At 43.7% G+C, this 19,623-nt stretch overlaps 1 protein-coding gene and 1 non-coding gene across 3 annotated transcripts in view; one reads left to right on the forward strand and one right to left on the reverse strand.

Moving 5' to 3' along the window:
• The window catches only part of MAPRE2 (microtubule associated protein RP/EB family member 2), a 99,913-nt gene extending 80,782 nt beyond the window's left edge, over nucleotides 1-19,131 (reverse strand). The window contains exon 1 of one of the 2 annotated variants that reach the window (XM_055799046.1): nucleotides 19,112-19,131. Coding sequence is in view for 1 of the 2 variants with exons in the window: in XM_055799042.1 (XP_055655017.1) it covers nucleotides 8,534-8,605 (72 nt within the window). In the remaining variant the exon portion in view is untranslated. Of the gene's footprint in view, nucleotides 1-8,533; nucleotides 8,681-19,111 lie in introns of those variants that run through there. The other variant, XM_055799042.1, reaches the window with a different exon arrangement.
• On the forward strand, nucleotides 12,331-12,404 carry TRNAN-GUU (transfer RNA asparagine (anticodon GUU)). The gene has a single exon. It is a non-coding gene; the product is annotated as a tRNA-Asn (tRNA).
• Nucleotides 19,132-19,623: the final 492 nt, after the last annotated feature.

Consider the following 19,623-nt stretch of genomic DNA (forward strand, 5'->3'; position numbering starts at 1 on the left):
AGCAACAGTAAGAACAGCTAGTCTTGTATCTTGATTTTTGTTTAAATACTTACAAATCCCAAAATATAATACAAATATATTTATAATATGTAATATCCAATATATAAATTTAAAAACCACCAAGTTTTGCTCTTTACAGCACTGGTGAAGCAGATAAAGTGTTCTTGGACTAGTCTGTTGCGTGAGTGGAATGGATTACTTGCAGTTAATTACAGATGTACAAACCTATGAAGGCTGTAGGGCTATAGTTTGTGGAGATGTCCTGTGAACCTCTGTTTAGATAAGGTGCTCACGTGACACCTGAAGATACACTGAAGGGTGTAGCATCACCTCATTAGTACTGCACAGATCACCACATGTGCTCTGAGTCATAAACCAAAAACCAAGTGTTTTCCTCTCTCGTTTTCACCTGATCAGTCCCAACCATCCAGTTTTCCTAGATGGCACCTAGGAGTCACTTTTTCCATAGATCCACAGTGTGACAACCATCCCTGGGTGCCAATCTCCGCTCAAAGGACTGCATTATTCTTTTACATTACTTAATCACTGGAGAAAAGTGGTAAGGTGGTCTTAATGACATAAGCACAGCCAGGTGGTCATGAAACTCTCTGGAAGGGCATGTTTTAAACCTTTTCCAAGATGCTGAGGGGCAGATCCCCTTTAGTATCTCATGTTTTGCATCAGTCCTTCAGCCATACTCATCTACAAAGTGGAGGAATGGCACACCATCACTTGCCGCTCTTCTCCACGTATTTTGACTGAAAACAGTCAAAGTCAGCGATTGCCGTGTTTGGCACAGGTAACAGGATCTGGGTATGCTGATAGGATTAGATCACATGAGAGGTAGGCAGAGAAATGTTATTTGGTATTTATTCATGTTTCAAAAGAGCAAGTGCTGATTTGCTTACCCTATCCAGACGGCAGTAGCTCTGCCTGATCATCAAGAGAAGCAAAACTTCACTGATAAATATAATAGTTACCTATAGTCTCAGTAAGGATCAGACTTGTAAAAGGTCTATCAGAAACAGGGGGCAGCCTTGCATCCTCTCTGCAAAACAGGAAAGCCAAAATGCACCAAAAATTGAGGACACTTGCATTGTGGTAATGACTCCACACAAGTAATTAGAGCAAAAATTGTAAAACGTGTATGTGATAAAGGGAGCACAGAGTCAACTGACCTTGAATGTTTATAAAACTGGAAACTGGAAATGGGTCACTACATTAAGGGAAACAAAAGCTGTCATTGGGGGGGGGGGGGGGGGGTCGTCAGAGCGGGACTGCATTTGAAAGCTTCATAAATACCTTTTACTCCTTCAGTTACTATAGCACTTGCTGATCACAGCTTGTGAAGTTCAAGTTGAATATTCCAGTCTGTGAGGTAACAGTGGCAGCTTGTATGTCATTTAGATACTTTGTGACACTACACAATTGAAGCAAGTCATACAGGAGGGGCTTCAAAGGGTTGGCTGCCAAACTTCAACCCCTCAAGTTAACACAGCTTTGTTCCGATAGGATAGTTTGTGTTTGAAGTGTACCAAATCAAAAGCTTCTGGGCTCTCGTGTTGAGCTGCAGTATTTCCTCCAAGTCACTGCAGGGCAAAGCTCACAGGAATTACTGTTCCTTTATGTTGTTCCATAGACAAAGGCCACCAAACACAGTGGACCAGTCCACTACCTTGAAGGTACATGCATCATTTCTGCTCATTAGAAAGAATTAATTGGGAAGTTTCCAAGTTACTCTACAGTATCAGATCAAATTTAAACTTCCACAACATTCTGCTCTGGAAAGTTTTTCTGCCAGCACACTGCCTGTTAAGTACTCATTTGGAAGAGCACTAAACCTATTTCAGTAGCATACATAATTTAAGAGTAGATAGTTGTCTCATTGCCTTTCCTGGACACTTATGTTTTCTGTTTGCTGTCCAAACTAAGCAAGAAAAGTCACCACTTAACTGAGAAGTTATGGAAAAATGGATACTTTGGATTGATTTGACATTTACACCACTTCCCTTATAGACTGAACTTCTACACTGCTCAATTTTTCACATCTAGAAGACAAAGCCTTTTACCTTACGCTGGGAAACAAAACTCTGGCTGTTTTGGTGTTTAGGTGTGGGGGTTTTTTTTGGTTCTGTTTCCCTCTTTCATAAACCTGCCAGTACAGCAAATACTGTGCAGAAGAACAAGTCTTACTTTTTCTTCTCAGGTACATGCAATCTGCCCTAGAGAACCCAGACCCCGTTAATGTTGTCAGATAAGCTTTCTTCAAACTGTGGCACTTTCTGTAGTAGCAGCCTCCTAGTAGCTGTTTTAATTTGGAGAGACCAAAGTGTTGTTCAGTGGAGCCTGAAAGAGTGCTTGCATATCTCCTGTCTTGCATAAACTCACTGTCTTTGCATCCAGGGCTCCCAAGATGGCAACTGTCAGATATTTTCATGCACAACCACTTTAGTAAACAGTGCTAGGTATAAAATACATATGCAAAAGGTGAACATGCATTTTGGGGCTCTAAATAAAACTTCTGCAAATGAAATCCTTCTTTCCCAGGCATGCACTCATTTAACAAAGCCCTTCTCAGCAAGGTCAGTCAGCTATTGGAAGTCCCTGTAACAAGGTATTACTGAACTGAACATGTCCACGGTGAATCAAGGCAGTAACTCGTGGAACAAGTGAGCAGATAGTGCCTGCAGCTGAGGCATCCAGCATCAGCTGAAAGCAGGTCTCTCTCTCACAAAACAATAAGCAGTTTATGTATATTCGTGGTGTAAGTCCAGTTTTTCTCCCTTTTTGGTAGTCAGCTTGCTTGTTAACTCACGTAGCAAAAATGCAAGATTCAACCTACGCTTTCCCATAAGATTGATTTCCCTGCAGGGCCTATTTCAGACTGCTGCACTCTACTGCAACTCTTACGCCCTTCCATTCCTGATCAAAACACACCACACCTTCCACATGAGTCAACAGAGCAGGGCTTGGAGGCAGCTGAGAGGAGAGCCCTACTACACTTCTGCAAACACAGTCCTTCACTTCAGCATCGGGTAGGATGCTCAGAGAAAGGCAGTCTTGGTCAAAACTATTATCAGGAGACTGCAAGAGGTTGGATTAACCAGATCAGGCAAGGTCACGTCTGGTGAAATATTGCCAGGGACAAAATTTAATTCACCCAGATATTTAGTTAGCATACACAAGACAGCTGAAAATCTTTGCAATGCTCTCAGATGACACTGTTTGGCACCTTATCAGACTAAATGCCTTTTGAGAGCACAAGCACCTCATTTTACTTCAGCTTTATTCTGTTCTCTCTCAGTGTAATGTGTAGGTTTTGAGAAACTGTTGTATCCCAGAGAAGACTGTCAGGGTTCAGCTTTCCTACTCCTTTCTGGTGACAAATCAATGTTGAAGTTTAATTTCCAGAATATGAAAGTGATTGAGATAATACATTTTTATATACAAGATGTGTAAAGAGTAATACAATTGAAGCTGTTTCAACCTTAATGAAGTGACACAACATTACACTGGGAAGTGTGCCATTTTTAATCCCAGAAATGCTCCTGCTTTCCTCAGTCAGTAGAGATACTTACAACCTTTTCTTGTTTGAGGTGCTGTGCTCTTTCTCCTGCTATTCCATGCAGGAAAACAGGATGTGCAAGACAGTGTAACAGTCTTCTGACAGCAAGAACTACATTTCATGAACTCAAGTTGCTGCTTCTTTTACAGTCAACTTCTTAATTTGGAATAAAATCACAAGTTTTGGCAGTCCACATCCCAGAGAAGCTAGGCCTGTCTCTGCTTGATACCAATGGAAATGCACCCAGTAGCATGGCAAGAGAACCCAGCTCACAGAGTTTTTGTGTTTATACTCAGAGTGATTTGACTGCTGTGGAGCATAGCTCTAGGTGCACATCATGGGGAGAGCTGAGAGCAAAACCTCTCCAAAGTCAACATGATGCATAAGTGGACAACAGGAGATGCCTGAGCAAAGTATTGGGCTCATGCCAGGGACTCAAACCAAGAGGCAAGCCCAGCAAGATGTAAAAATAAACTCTCCTGGGGAGAACGCAGAATTTCTCCAACTTCAGAAGCCAAAAAATTAGAGAACTAGGAAAGAGAAGAGGGCAGGACCCTACTGCACAGGATACCTTGGGCATAGAAGGCATGTATTATTAAAGAGCTTTAATCTCACCCACCAGATTTCTCTCCTGTTGGTAAGTGCTTTTTCTTCTAACATGTATTTTTTTGGTTCTAGTGAAATCAGCTTTGTGGGCTGGAAGCCTCTAACAGCCCTCATGCACATATAATAGAAAAGAGTGGGTGCTTCCCCTATAAGGCTCATGCGAGGTCCAGGTGCCGCTGCAGCACTCTGCACGCACAAAGGCTGATGCCCAGCTCCCATTGAATACTTCCAAGCAGGCTTGCCAGCACCTTCCAGGACCAACCTGTACACTTAGGGCTATGAGAAAGGCAGAGATACCATTCATTTTCACCTGAGATGTTGCCCCGAGCAAACCTTTCCCTGCAATTTCGAGTTTTGGAAGTGCATTATCAAATATAAACAAGTCATCAAGAAAAAAAATCCCCAAACCATACATAAACACCATACTGCATGGCAGGACACATGCAGGAAATAGCTCAGAGGCCTTAAACTCTGTACCACCAATGTTAGTGGATTTAAATGAATGCATTTAGGCTACTGCATAACATACACATTTTATTTATGTCTTATTGTGTATCAATGAATCCAATAAGACCTGGGTTAAGATCTTCATGGTCTATGAGTGGAAGGCAGCGTTTCGAGTTTCTTGCACTAGTGCACAGTGAATGCTGTAACAAAGCCACATCAAGTCTTCTGTGCCACATTGTTTTAATGGCCAGAACTGTACCAGCAGCTATGTGTTCCTTTCAAAGGAAGACGAGATATCACTGCCATCGGTCAGACAAATGTTTCTTGTTAGTCTGTTCCACAGCTACATAATAAGTTCCCTGTCATTTGAAAAGCCCTTCCTAAGATTTCTCTCTCTGGTTTTCTAACATGATCACATGTTGCCTGTAGTCCCTGCATCCCAGTGAAGGATTATTGCTGCAGCAGAGACAACACATCATCCTGAAGCCATAGGCAGGATGCTAATCACATCCTTCACCTGATGTGGCCTTCAAGCAACTTATAAACAGACCTCAAAAAACATTGTCTCAGGCCAAACGACATCTGACTGGTAGTTCTATTTCTTAGTTTGTTTTTTTTATATCTCAGTCATCTAAGGAGTTTTCATTGTGTACCACATCCTTTGCGATTCTCCTTCCAGCTTGCACAAAGGAGCTGAACTTCAGGCTTCTTCCTTGCAATGGAAATTATTGCCTACATGCATGATTACCAGGTGGACAAACACTGGAAAAACTCAAACCTACAAGCCTTATTGTTTAAGCTTAGCAACTTGGTTTGACTTGAACTAAAACAGGGCAACAAAAGCCAGCTGACTCTTTCCTCTGACAGCACTGCATTAAGAAAAAAATATTACTTAAGGAAATCCAGTCACATTAAAGAAAATGCAGTAATTTTAGGATCTGTAAAACCCTTCTGATTTCAGGATTCCACAATCTAAATAAATGATAGCTGAACAGGAAAATCCACAGTGGTGTGCTGATTCATAAAGCAGTAAGGCACCCAGCTAAGTAGGGTCAGCTTGGGTCTTCTCAGTAATACAGATAAAACTGACTTTGGATGACCCAGGAATATAGAGAAAAATGCATTTCTGTCTTCATCCAGGAGTCAGAAAGCTCACTTTTCTTGGTGGCAGTGGAAGAGATTATGGGAAACAAGGAGAGATACCGAAGATGCAGGGCCAGCAAGGTTTAGCGGCTGGGACAAGACTCAGAAGCTGCCCTTGTGATAGGGCCTCTCTCCTTCTACTCTGCCTTCCCCATCCTCCTGGAAACCCACCTCCTCCCCTTGGACCCTCTCAGGCTACCCACACCAGCCCCTTCTCAACAGTCATCCCTGCACCCACCCCTGCTGAACCTGCAAGCCACCCCACACCCCTCCCCCAGCTCAGCTCTGAACACGCTCATGTTACCATGCATGGATTCAGGTGGGAGAATCCAGAGCAAGACTTAATTTTAGCATCCACCCAAATACACTGAAGTTTTGTGCTTGAATCTTCTGATAGCAAAAATATTGAAATGTGAAGGGACTAACCGAACACCCTGTTAAAGCAATCCAGCTGTCAGCGTCAGTCTTCATACACCACCTCAAGGAATCAGTTACTAAGAGATTGCTGTTAGCCATCTGTCTCTCAATTACTCAGCTCGCCACCAAGAAGTCATCTTTGAGGACTTTCTGCATTTAGTACATACATAGCTCCAAAAAATCAAATCAGGAGAGGAAGATGGCACTCTCAGGCTTCTAGTTTGGCTACTCAAAATTAGCCTTTTGAAGATTTATCTAGACTTATGAAATATAGTAAGTAATCAGTCATAGGACAGTTGGTGTCCCTTGACTCATTAGCGCTGAATAGCAGGTTAGTGTCAGAATTACACTGGATAAATGTTTTATTCCATACATATTGCTTTTCAAGTCCCAGAATGACAGAAGACACTTTAATCCCTGCTTAGAGAAGTGACCAACTTTACAAACACGTTAAGCTATGCAGCAGTGTTAAAAAGTAGCTCACTCTACGTTACCCACTTGAAAAAGCTCAAACTTCCTCATTGATTCAGAAAACCTACCCAAAAGTGTCTAAGAGCAGAGACATCTATGATTCTCTGCTACTATTAATGGGGTTTTTTTCCTCTTCTTTCATCTCTCCCATTTACTGTACTGACACAACAAAACATTAACAGCAAATATTTTAACAGTTTTGTCTACATCAGGCACTTTTAAAAATACCTACGAACAATTTAACTGCAGCATGTCTGCCTCCCGGAAGAATGTCAATGGATAAAACAAGGGGACTCCCTTGCAGGAGATGACTATGCTGTCAAACAAGGCTCCTCTCACCACAATCCAGCACAGCCACAATTTGTTACATATCAGTAAAAACACATGGTAAAAAGCAGAAATAACGACACTGCTGAAGTGAAGCATCCTACAAGTTTAATACTGACAGCAAAAGCTCCACAGAAAAACCACAGCATTATCAAGGTGGAAAACGTGTCTATTCAAATGCAAGATGTGTTTATTTTCTCATGTCCATTAATCACACAAAGTCAAAATGCTCTGACATCCTCTCCAACTTATGTCATACCATTTTGCCCAAGAGGCCATCAGTCAGCTTTTTGCTGGCTACATTAATTCACAGTTTTGCTTACAGCTTGAAGAAGAGAACCCATCAACACCACCAGTTTTGTGGAAGCCATTACTTTGGTTATTTTTGTAGCACGTGGTATTTATAATAGTATAGTACATGGAGAACAGCCAGTAGACTAGTGACCCTCAATCACTTCCCATGTTTTGGGCGCAATGAAAAACAAGAATATCATTGACGACTTCTAAACCGAAGGCTCACAAGAGAAAGCTTATTACTCTTCTCTGATCTAGTTTTGTACAGATAAAATAATTGGAGGAAAAGGTTAACTTTTAAGACACTTGTCTCTAGTTGCTTATTCAGTTTCTGAAGGATACCATACTATCTTCCCCTTTCCCAAAGGCCTGAAAGGAGGTCCTAAAAAGTATTTTGAAGATACTTTCATGCCCCTCTCTCCAATTCCTTACAATCCTGCTTTACCATCACACCAGCAATAAGCCCAGAGCTACATAAGCAGCGTAATGAGATAAGTATTTTTTATGCCGACCAGCATTCTTGACACATCCATGCTACACACCTACATTGTTGTGATCACTTCTGATACAATGCATTTGACTTGATTATGAAAAATTTCACCCAGTCGCCTTGCAAACTGATAAAGACCTGTCTACAGAATTATCGTACCAACACAAACACCTGTGCTGAACAGCAAACAAACTTTTATAGCACCTAATCCTGTTGAGGGACATCCACAGTAACTCACGAGACCTATGCTGAGCATAATAACTTACAAGCAATCACATGCACGTATACATAAGGAAACTATGATACAGTACAAACCAAAAATCACGGCAGGATTCCTGGGTGTATCAAAAAGTCATGATTAAGTCACAGCAATTGTGCAATAAAGCATAGCATATCTTTTATTTGTATGCTTGAGAAATTAATATTGCTGTGACTTACAAACAGCAGCACAATTGCAACAGCCACATTAACCTTAGTGGTGTAGAGAGGTGGTGCAAATTAGCCCTCAAAGTCATCAGTCTTGAAAGCCTGACCACCCTATGACAAATAGCAACCTCTCCAAACTCTAATAAGTTTGGGGATGTTTTTATAAGGTTGTTTTTACTCCATTTGAGTGAGTGCTACAGCAATACAAAACAATAGAGAACATAACTCCAATTATAAACAGCAGAGATAATACAGACCTTTGAAATTACAGTAACACTCAGCTCTTTGCCACAGAAATATTATGTGAGAAAATGAACTAAAAAGGTGAAGCAGATTCCATGACTTACCTTACCTTGCTGTTTCAAAGGTTCATTTAGAAGAGCTTCCCCACTATGGGAACCTTTGTGAGGCCTTGACATAATAGGTTGGTTTTTGTTTACCTTGTTGGTTTTTTTTTTAAGATAAAACCCTGTTAAATAAAACTGACAGTTGTCATAGACCAGTAGAAAAGAGCTTCCCCTAGAAAACCGCCTTTTATAAACCTCACATGGGTGTGGCTAAATGACTTGCTCCACCCTTCATCCCATTTAGAAGCCCAGAGAGCCAATGAAAAACTTCTTCGGAGCAAGATAATTATTTTGTCAACTTGTCATGTGCTCTGCGTGAAAAAAAAAAGTAGATAACTAGTTGATAGTTTCACAAGCTAATGGGAAAAATGTAGATAAAAAAAATTAAAGTTGCTTCTAATATTTACAGCTCCTGCAACATGATCCACAAATATTTAGTGGGTGCTCCTGCTTGGTTGGTTGCTTGTTAAAAGCAATACTGTAACAACCTGAAGGAAGCTTAACAGCTTTGAGTGTTTATTTGTATGAGATGCACTATATTGAAAGCCAACACATCTATAGCCTTGCAGCAGTTGCCACTTGCATCACCTCTTGATGAGCCTCTGCCACCAGTGAAGGCTCCTGTTTTCATCACTTGCATAATGAAGATGATGCAAGATCAAAGCCGTTTGTATGCCTCGTTAAATCATACACTTGCCCTCACTGTAGAGGGACCACCATCAATAAAACTAAAATCTATTCTTCTGTTCTCTAACTGCTCTACATCTTAAAAAAAAAAAAAAAAAAGTCAACTTTCTTTTTTCTTGAGGCCTAATTCGAGAGGATGGGAAGATAGACTAGGACGTTGCCACTAAGGCATAATTGCCTTCAGAGTTATATAGAACCATGGAATCATTTAGGTTGAAAAGACCTTTGAAATCATCAGGTCCAACCATTAACCTAACACTGCTAAGACTATCACTAAACCATGTCGCTAAGCACTGCATCTATGCATTTTTTAAACACCTCCAAGGATGGTGACTTCACAGGGCAGCTTGTTCCAATGCCTGACCACCCTTTCAGCAAAGACATTTTTCCTAACATCCAATCTAAACCTCCCCTGGCATAACTTGAGGCCGTTTCCTCTTGTCCTGTCACTTGTTATCTGGGAGAAGAGACCGACCCCCACGCGGCTACAACCTCCTGTCAGGGAGCTGCAGAGAGCAATGAGGTCTCCCTCAGCCTCCTCCTCTCCAGGCTAAACAGCCCCAGTTCCCTCAGCTGCTCCTCATAAGCCTTGTGCTCCAGCCCCTTCACCAGCCCCGCTGCCCTTCCCTGGACACGCTCCAGCCCCTCAGTGTCCCCCTCGCAGTGAGGGGCCCAAACCTGAACACAGTGTTCGAGGTGCGGCCTCACCAGTGCCCAGTGCAGGGGGACGGTCACTGCCCCAGTCCTGCTGCCCACACTGTTTTGGATACAAGTCAGGATGCTGTTGGCCTTCTCGGCCACCTGGGCACACTGCTGGCTCGTGTTCAGCTGGCCATCAACCAGCACCCCCACATCCTTTGATATTTTAATTGTTATATTAACTTGGTGTGTAGTACAAACACATCTAGATGTCTGTACTCTTGGTTTTTACTCAAGTTTTAGCACTATTGCAACTGATACTTATTGTATTTAAGAATACAAGTATAAAGAACTATAAGCATAGTGCTTAAGGTGTTTTTTTTCACTGAATAGTTGAGGTTATCCTGGCACTACTGCAGGAGCTTGGGTGTGAAATCAGAGTTCTTGAGGTGTTTGGCAGGAGCTCAACTATGCTTCTATCATCTGGGTTTGCTTTCAAGGGAGTGATTAGGAAATTATGTTCTTGTTAACAAGATCTCTGCAAGTAATGGCTGTTATGCCCAACATTTCCTGTATTTAAGCTGAAGTGATTGTTCCATCTTGATATGGAGACTTGAGGTATTTTCTTGACAATTAGTGATTTGGGCCAAATCTTACCTTTAAAATGTATTACAATAAGAATGTTCATCCCTTTGCACAGTACCAGGCCGTTTCTGTCTGAAAATGCTGTGTGGAACTTCTACTATAAAATAAGCCTAATACTGCCTGTGCTTCTCTTCTCCTTTATTGCATCAAGAACTTTTGCTCAGTAAACTAAAGCATTCACTTTTCATTGTGTATCTCTGCAGGCAAGATAAAGCATCTTTCACTTTAAAATCCACATTTAAAGGACAGTTATCTATGTCCTTTTCTGTGGCTGAAAGTCTGTAATTTCATGCTCTACCGTACATGAATGCAAAAATTCTGCAGCATTCTCCAAGGGCAATAAAACCATTTCACCCTTTAAAGAAAGTCCAATAATTCTGGGAAAAAGATAACATCTTGGCAAGTTCACAAATCAAACATAGCATGCAGGAGTAATGAAAGCAGTTCTATTTAAATGCAGAGCTGGGAGAAAAAAAGACAAGCTAATTTTCTTTCCTACCACCATGAGGTCTCCTAGCAGAGGTGTGCACTGTGGGCAGGCTTCCTCTCTATCTGCTTCAGTGACAACTGACACAACAGGTCAGCTCTGACATCCTTGGTTGGGCTCTCATTTCTTTTGAATTGATGTTCCCTAGGCACATTGGGGGAATCCACAGGTGTGGGTGAAAGGAGGCAAGACTAGAAACCAGGATATGAGTACTAGAGTCTTGTCCTTACTGTACTGATGCAGTGGTTCCCTTCCTAGGCTGGGGCTTGAAACCATGCTCTGTTTAGAAATACAGGACTGAGAAGATACCAGAAATTATGTGTTAACTTTTAAAAGATCTGTTGTTTTTAGCTGGTAGTAACTATACCCCAATACAAAACATGAAATGGTAAAACTGAGTATGGTCTCATCTGTAGCAGCTAGCAAATAAAATCAAGAGAGAAAATACCCTACCTGGGATTTCTTCCTAATAAACCCCACACATGAAAAAAAAAAAAAAAGTAAGTCTTGTTTTCTGAATAACACCAACCCTCTTACAACATGAGGGCACACCTGTGCTGCCTGCCAGAACTACTTTATCATTGTCCTACTGACAAACACAGCATTATGCAGCTGTAAGAGCAATCACACTTTTTGCCATTATCAGCAGAGGAAATTGGTAAAGCTTAGTTTCTCAGAACATATTTTAGCAGTCAAAACTAGAAGAGGTGAGTACACAGCTGCAAGCAAGGGGCTAGTATGTTAGTCCTTACTGAGGAGGCACTTCACTTATACCCATCTCTGTTGATGTCATCTTGCTTTTGTCAGCAGCTACTGCACAAAGGCAAGCCTCAAAAACACGTTTGCTTTCCTGAGCAAGGGCGGTTGCAAGGAAGGGGTCCTCAAAATCTGCTCATACTTGGCAAGGCATCAGTGTTTACAGTACAGAATTAATCTGTCCACTGACACTTCAGGTTCAGGAGAAAACCTAGACCGAGTTTTAGTCCCATTTTGTTCCGCAGTCCCCTCTTTCTTCACAGCTGCCTGGATCAAAAGCTGTTGGTTTGATAAAGCAGCGTGTTCAACCCCTGAAAGCAGAGACTGCTTCTCACTCCTCCTGGTAAGCACAGCATCTTCTGGCTCTGCTGCGTGGCTGGGATAAGGCTAACCTGGGCATCTCTGCTGTACCCCTTCTCCTGCTGTCTTGGCTTTCCTACTGAGCCCACGAGCAGCCTGGAAACCAAGAGTTAATTGTCCAACAGCAACCAGGACCCTACCGGGTGAATGGGGAGGTTTCAGTAGTCGATGTTAGAGCATCACGGAACCCGCTCCACAAGGTACAGACCCGCTCTAACGGGGAGTCTCTGTGGCGCAATCGGTCAGCGCGTTCGGCTGTTAACCGAAAGGTTGGTGGTTCGAGCCCACCCAGGGACGGCTTCCCCTGCACCGATGCCGGAGGTTTGGAATTAGTTGGTCCAAATTCCCGCTGGTGTATATAACGAGGGAACAGTAACCTCGTGGAGGATGGTAAACATTATTGAACTGATGCCCGTTTTGTGGCGGAGTCAGGATGCAGCGAAGGGAAAGAGATACGTACACACAAATAATAAATAATATGAAAAAAATCTCATGTGAGAAAGTAAAGCGGGGGGACAGCAGAGGAGCAGCAAAAGCAGCAGTAATGATTGGGCAAGAGAACAGGTTTTTTTCCAGGCACTGGAAACCAACTGGAGAGGAAACCAACAGCCCTGAGGTGGCTGAAACCTCAAACTTCTTTTCTCAACAGAATTTTTTTGTCATCATCTGGAATTATTTAATCTGCATTTCAAAAGTCTTCCAAGAGACAGCCAACCTAGAGCTGCTGTTCAAACTTCAGCGACTGCAGTTGTCCTCTGACATTCCCCAGATTGTTTTCAGCTGCATCTTGCAACCCTCGTTTCCCCTACAGAAATGTATATTCCTAGCAAATTTATTGGGGCTTGCTAATGAGGCATAAAGATGTTCACAACCAATTGCCAATGTCTCATGTCCCTAAATTTCCTGCTTTTTTTGTAAATAGTCTCATTATTATGACTGACACTAAAGCTAATGAGGGAATTAAAGGGTTAATGGAGTTGAAAGAAGTAGAACAGAACTGAGTTACTGCAATCAGTAGTAGCTGAGAACTTGAGCTGCAAGAAAAATATGTAAAAATTAACAGAAAAAAATTATGAACCGCTTTAAGACTTAGTCTGTATACGTTGCACACTTTGTTTATGTCAGGGGTTTTAAATATCCAATTGTTCGGTAATAACAAAATTATTTAGTTTTACAGCAGGCTTGCAGACTAGCCTATCAAAGAGGAACAGAGCTGCATGAGTGAGATGTCCTACCCTGGCCACTAACCACTTCAGGGAAGCCCCAGAGAACACGATGCTGTATGGACCACCAAATGCCAAGGCAAGTGGTTGCTCTGTTGCAGCGGTCTCAGAGTTGACGTTTAAGCAGTAATCCTGAGAAGACAGGGGTTCTCTGCAGCCCCTGTGATTAGCTTATTTACAAACAGAAGTCACAAGTTCTCCTTTTGTGTGTATAGGTCCATTAATACTAACGAAGTGCTCATGCCATCTGCCAATGAGCCATTTCCAATTTCACAAAGCAAAGCAGACAATATTTGCAGGTGTTTGGAAATGCATTTATTGGGCCATTAAATCCACAAGACCTAAACATTGCCGAACAATATTTGCATGTATTCCTGCAAGACAACGCCTTCTGAACTAATATCAAACATGAAGAACTCAAGACACTGATGGAAATCAAGTGAGGTATTCATCTATTGCTTCAGTTTTGCCTCTTACTCTGGGTCTCTTCACCTTTGGCTTGCAAATGTTCTTGGATTTAGAATCACAAGCTCATCAAGGGATGCCGCATTCCCAGCAGAGATGAGTCATGAAATCCAAGGTTAGTTTCAAGTGCCATACTGTGATGAAGCTTCAAGAACTGAGTTTACTCACAGTGTTTCTACTTAGTCTGAATATTGTAAAGTCAAACAAAACATATTGTTTTCCTTTGATAAAACTTGACATGCTTTGTTTGCAGTGTGATTCAAACTGTCTGAAGGGATTGTTACTTCTTTATATTCAACCCAGTATTAATTGAGACATAAAATGGTTGCTAGATCAAAGCCTATTTTAATAAAATTCCTCTGGAAGGAGTAGCCTGAGAAGGTATTTGGCCATTTCACATTGGATGTTGCACAACCAAACCACGTGGTGAATGAGTGACAGATCTTTCTCTGCTGACTTTAACAATTCTATCAAGATTTACTAGATTAAAGCAACTTGGGTGTCTAAAGCTTATAGCTGATAGACCTGCATGTTACATCCTTCTTCCCTTCTCGCCTGTCAAATCTATGCAGGATTTGTATTATCTGGCAATTGTTACCTTTGTGTGGTTTGGCATCGGTAATTAGATCAACCTGAAAGCTTGTCATTTTATGTGTATGGTAATTATCCAGTGTTAGGACCCTACTAAATTTATCCCGTAAGGAAAAAAGGAGTAAAGTTGAGTAAATGTTGTATTCAATATCTGAAATTGCCTTGCTGAGGAAATACTGCTGGCTTCCTCCTAGCAGGTGGAAAAGTAACATGCTGAGCCATTCTCAGAAGAGACCAGGTTAAAGATTAGGCTCCCATAAAGCATTAGAACAATTCCTAAACAAATTTGAAATCTGGGGTCTTTCAAGATTCTGTGGAATGAAGCTGGATGAATGCAAAACTCTTCAGCACAAGATGCAGGAGTTTCTCGGGCTGAGGAGGTGTTCAACAGGGATCATCAAGGCTCTCCTCACAAACTTTGTCACGGTTTTGTTTTCTCTACCACCACTTCACTTCACTACCATTAGGCAACTTTATTGTGAAGAACTGTCCCCTCTTTAGGGCAGCCGTCACTGATCAGATTTGAGCATACTTGCCCCTCCTGATGCCCTGCCCTTGCTATAGGGACTCTGTTAGACAGAAAGCAGGGTTGCTTTCCTTCACCCTTTTTAAAATGCTTTTTGGACACGGCCATAATAAAAATAGCACAGGGCAGGCCTGCTGCTGGCTGCTGACACTGGGCAGCGCTCCCAGAACAGGCCTGCACCTTAACCCTGCCCGACCTGTGCCTGTGCGCTGGGGCTGTGCTCCGGCTCACCAGGGACAAATGCAACATGAAACTGTTCTGAGATCCAGTTGGATAACCGTATGGTACATGCTTGCCCTGACAGCTTTCCTAGAACCTTCTTGTTTTTGGGATCCTTTCCCTGGAGTTCAGGTTTTGCATTTTCCCCTCCCCTCTCTTGAGCCCTGCTGCCAGTCCCCTTCTTCCTCACCTGACTTTCCCAAACGCCAAAGATGAGTCACTGCTTCCTCCTTACAGTCCATCAAGTGTCTTTTCAAACCTCTTGAAAAAAACACCTTGTTTGAAGCTCTTTCCCCACCCACCTTTCCTGCGGACAGACTAAACCCCCCAGTTTCTCTTGCTGCCCTTAGAGCACCCATTGCTCTGTCGGAGTTTGTTCTTCAAGTTCACTGCTCCTAGAGATGGGCATCGTAGAGGCTGTCAGCAGGGAGGATCTGCAGCCACCCCAGGACAAAAAGGATGTAGAAGCTGCACATGAATTTCCCCAGACCCCCTACCTTTTCATCAGTGAGAAATCAACCCCCACTGAAGCTGCAAGGTTCTCACCTTGGCAGTTGCAACTACCCTCAAAGGACTAAGCCAAAACACCGACTTTTACATATGTGTACACATACATATACATGTGTAAAAATAAATAAATAATACATATATAGGAAGGTGCTGAAAGGCTCAAGATCTTGTTTAAACCTCACCCAACAGCAACACGTGTGCCATCATGGAATGGTTGGTCTTTGGGCCCTCAGTGACTCAGAGCAACGCTATTGACATGCTCCCCACCGGGGCTTCTGAACCAGCTGCAGCTCTCCCTCCCGCGTCTCACGCCAACGCCGGCCCAGCCCAGCTCTGTCTGAGACAGCAGCTTACAGTTTTTAACATGATATAGTGTCACTCTCCAGAGGTGCCTGAGGGAAAAATGCATTCCACTCACCTCATTGCATTGTGTTAGTCTAATGTTTCTCCCTCTTCTGGAATTCAGCTATTTTTAAAAAACTTGACTGTATTAAGGTTTCAGTGTGGCAATGCTTAAGAGAAGAAGGGCCAGGATAAAAGATATTTTAAGGTAAATTTGAATTACACATTTTAGCAAAAGTTTCAGTAATTTTGAAGGCCCTCAATTTTTTTTCCCCCAAGATTAACTGAGAATGAATTCTTGCGATGATGCGTTTGGGAGTGTGTGTGGGGAGGTCAGTGGAGGGGGTGTCATTTGATTTTAACTCCTCCAAATATTTCACAGGCATTTTGAGAAATGCTCAAAAATAACACAGTAAAATGCCAGTTAGCCGGAAGACACAATGAAACATAGCTGAGAATACTTGGACTTGTAAGCGTTGAAAGAAACCTGATTTGAGTTTTTTTGTCCAAGAAGGGCCTTACTTTTAGAATATCAGACTAAAACTAAATCAGGCCATTCCAAAAAAAATCATAGGGCTCAAATAACTGTTCCAGCCCAGTCAGCATCATCAGTGCCTAGGTTATTTCCAACACACTTTAGACTCTCTGTCCTCCTGAGTAAGCGGTCCCCACTGCCCTTGTGGACAAGAAGCTTCTCCTGCCCAAGTAGCAAAAGTGATGATGGCACGAAAGTCCCTCTTGCTTCTCAGAGGAAGAGGAACGCTACAGACTTAACCTTGAAGAACAGGTACCTGGTAAGTGGCCAGTTGCCAAAAGTTTTAGATAAGCAGAAGACACCCCAAATGACCAAAACGTATTCAGTACCAGGCACTCTGATACAGTCTGACAGGGCAATTGGCCAAGTTATATCAACCCGCCATGGCACACCCTGCCAGGCCAGGTCATAGAAAAATTCCCCTATCTGCCTGTCTCTGAAACATCTCCAAAAGGCATAGGTATTTCATAGACACCAAGCTCACATGACATTAACTGCCCTGTATGCTGCTGTCCCTGATTCCTCTCTTACTAAGCTGATTCTTTTCTCCTTATGAAGCTGAAGTAGCTCATGGATTCTGCAGGCTGAATTTGAGGCAGACTGAAGGAAATCATACTTGCCCTCAGGGAAAAGTCGGATTTATCAACCGCTAGTCATTTCTGAAGCCCTTGGTTGTATTTAAATAGATTATATAGCATCTCAGTCAGCTTTCTCTGCTAGGGACAGTATGAAACCACACTACTGCAGCAGCGGTACCATAAATCTTGAGTATTTTAGAAAGATGGAGAGCTTCCTGTAACTCAAACACTGCATTCACAGGATACGGCAGTAGGTGAGTTAAGGGGTCATAACCCTCCTGTCCTCCACTTTGGGGCTGATTTTCACTGCAAGGGGTTTACTAACAAGCAGCCATTGAATCTCAGCAGTGGTTGCAGACAACCCCTGCGTTGAGACAAAGGCGTTTTGTGCTCTTTGTATCTTCTCAGTTGTTGGGTGAAGACCTGCCCCACACATCCAGTTGAGTGAGCAAAGACATAAACAAGGATTAGAACAGGAGTCCCTGTATCTCAGGGAAAAAGAGATGGAGTGAGCGAGCGTGTAAACACCAAGGATTTGGAGAGCATTTGGCCCGTGAACTGGGCATCCTGACACAACAGTGTGTATAGTTGCTCATACAGCTGTTAAATAATAAATATCTCAACATGCCCTTGAATTGGTACTCCTAAATATGTAGCTTTTCATTGAAGCAATCAGAATCCTGACTAAAAGATTTACCCTGTGATAGTGTTCCTGTAGAAGTTTTTACACAGTTCATTTGATTTCAAAAGACAGTATCTTTTAAAAGAGCAAGCGCTTTTTACAAAACAACCTTTAAGCTGTACAATGTTCTGTTTGAAATACTGTTGTGCTGTTCCACTTCTAAAATGCCTCATTTATATCTCTGCCTCAGTGTTTATATTCTCTTAAACCAGCAAAATTGCTACAATATTTCCTGCAAAAAGTTTTCACCTTTACTGCTTTAGATTTCTCACGATGTGAAGTTATGAGCTTGTATTATTAGCCTCAATTAATTCGCTACATAGTCTGGGGCCACAGGTAAAAAGCAAATATCCCTTTGGGAAGCAAGTAAAGCACAAAAAAGACTACAAGTCACGGTAGAAAGCACCAGAGGGTTGGTTGTTTGAATTATCAGAAGAAGCTGTCTAAAATGAAAAATTGCCGGTAATTTTTTTTTTCTCCCACTACCTCACATGTGCCACTACTGCGTAGGAAGCTTGCAGCTTCAGGTAGGGTTAGTATCTGCCCACAGTGCTGCATCCTTCCTCGCAGGAGCTGCCACAGTGGGTCAGTGAATGCAGCATGCTGAATCATCAGGCTTTTAGGTGCATTCGCTGGAGTGGGATTTATTCATCCCGGAGCTTCCCTACCCTGCAGCGAGCCAAAGGAAGCCTCCTTTCCAGCCTCTGTTAGCAGAAGCTGTTTCGGACACTCAGAACTCAGCGGCGACGTGCAAACTGGTTATAGACCGAAGGATTTCAAATACATGCGGCAGTAAGCGCCTTCCTGCTTCTGACACAAGGCACTGCAGAGCCAGCCGGCAACTCTTCTGTTTCTCAACTGTGCGCACTGACAAAACAAACGCTTCACAGTCCCTGAGCCGTCTAAATACTAATTGCTCTCTAGTGACGCTACTCACTGTAACACTCCTGAGATTTTCCTGGCTGAACCGCCACGGGATAGCGGACTCGGCTCGAGTCGGGGGTTGTTTTAGCGCCGTCACAGCCCTACGATTCACTTCCCTTTTTTACGAAGAGTGAGTGGTAACCGCTCCGCTCCCTCACCGAAGTGCTTTCGCACCCACCGGCAGGAGCAATGGCCGCAGACCGCGCTGGGTGCGACTCCCCGGGCTGCCCACGGGTGGACGGGGTCGCCCCGCGGGGGACAAAGCCGCCCTCGCCCCGCCAGGCCGCCCACGCGTAGTATGGTACGGCACGGCACGGCACGGCCCCCCCTGGCGTGCCGCCCGCCGGGCACCGGAGCCACCCGGCCGCTCCCGGTGCCAGCGTGGCACAAGTCCCGCTGCTCGCCTCACCTGCTCCGCTCCCCGCTGCCGCCGCTTTTCCTTTCTCCCGCCCGCCCCGCTGACAGCCCGGCTTTGTCCGCCCGCCCCGCTCCGCTCCGTCCGCTCCGCCCCGCGCGGGAGGCGCCACGTGAACCGCTCCGGGCACGGCACGGCGCGGCACGGCGCCCCGAGGCAAGTGTGCCTCCCTGCTCCGGTCAGAGCATCCTGCCCGGCGGCACGTTTCCACGCACGGGGCAGCCAGGGCACCAGCCCACGCCTGGCTGCATTATTACTATTAGGTGGTGCTGTGATTATGTTATTTTTATTTAAGTTGTATTTCCATAGTTTCCTTTTTATTTTTTCCCCTCTCCCTCTCCCTCTCCCTTCGCCTTCGACGCACAGTTAAGCTCCGCGCCCACCTTCCCCCGGCGGCTCCCGAGGGAGCGGAGCGCAGAGGCCCCGGGCGCGGCGCTGCCCCGGCGGGCGAGCAGCCCCCGCAGCCCCCGCCGAGCCGCCGCTCCCCGGCCGCCCCCGGGCTGTCG

Source organism: Falco peregrinus, chromosome 3 (assembly GCF_023634155.1).
Source record: "Falco peregrinus isolate bFalPer1 chromosome 3, bFalPer1.pri, whole genome shotgun sequence".
NCBI classification, from domain to species: Eukaryota; Metazoa; Chordata; class Aves; order Falconiformes; family Falconidae; genus Falco; species Falco peregrinus.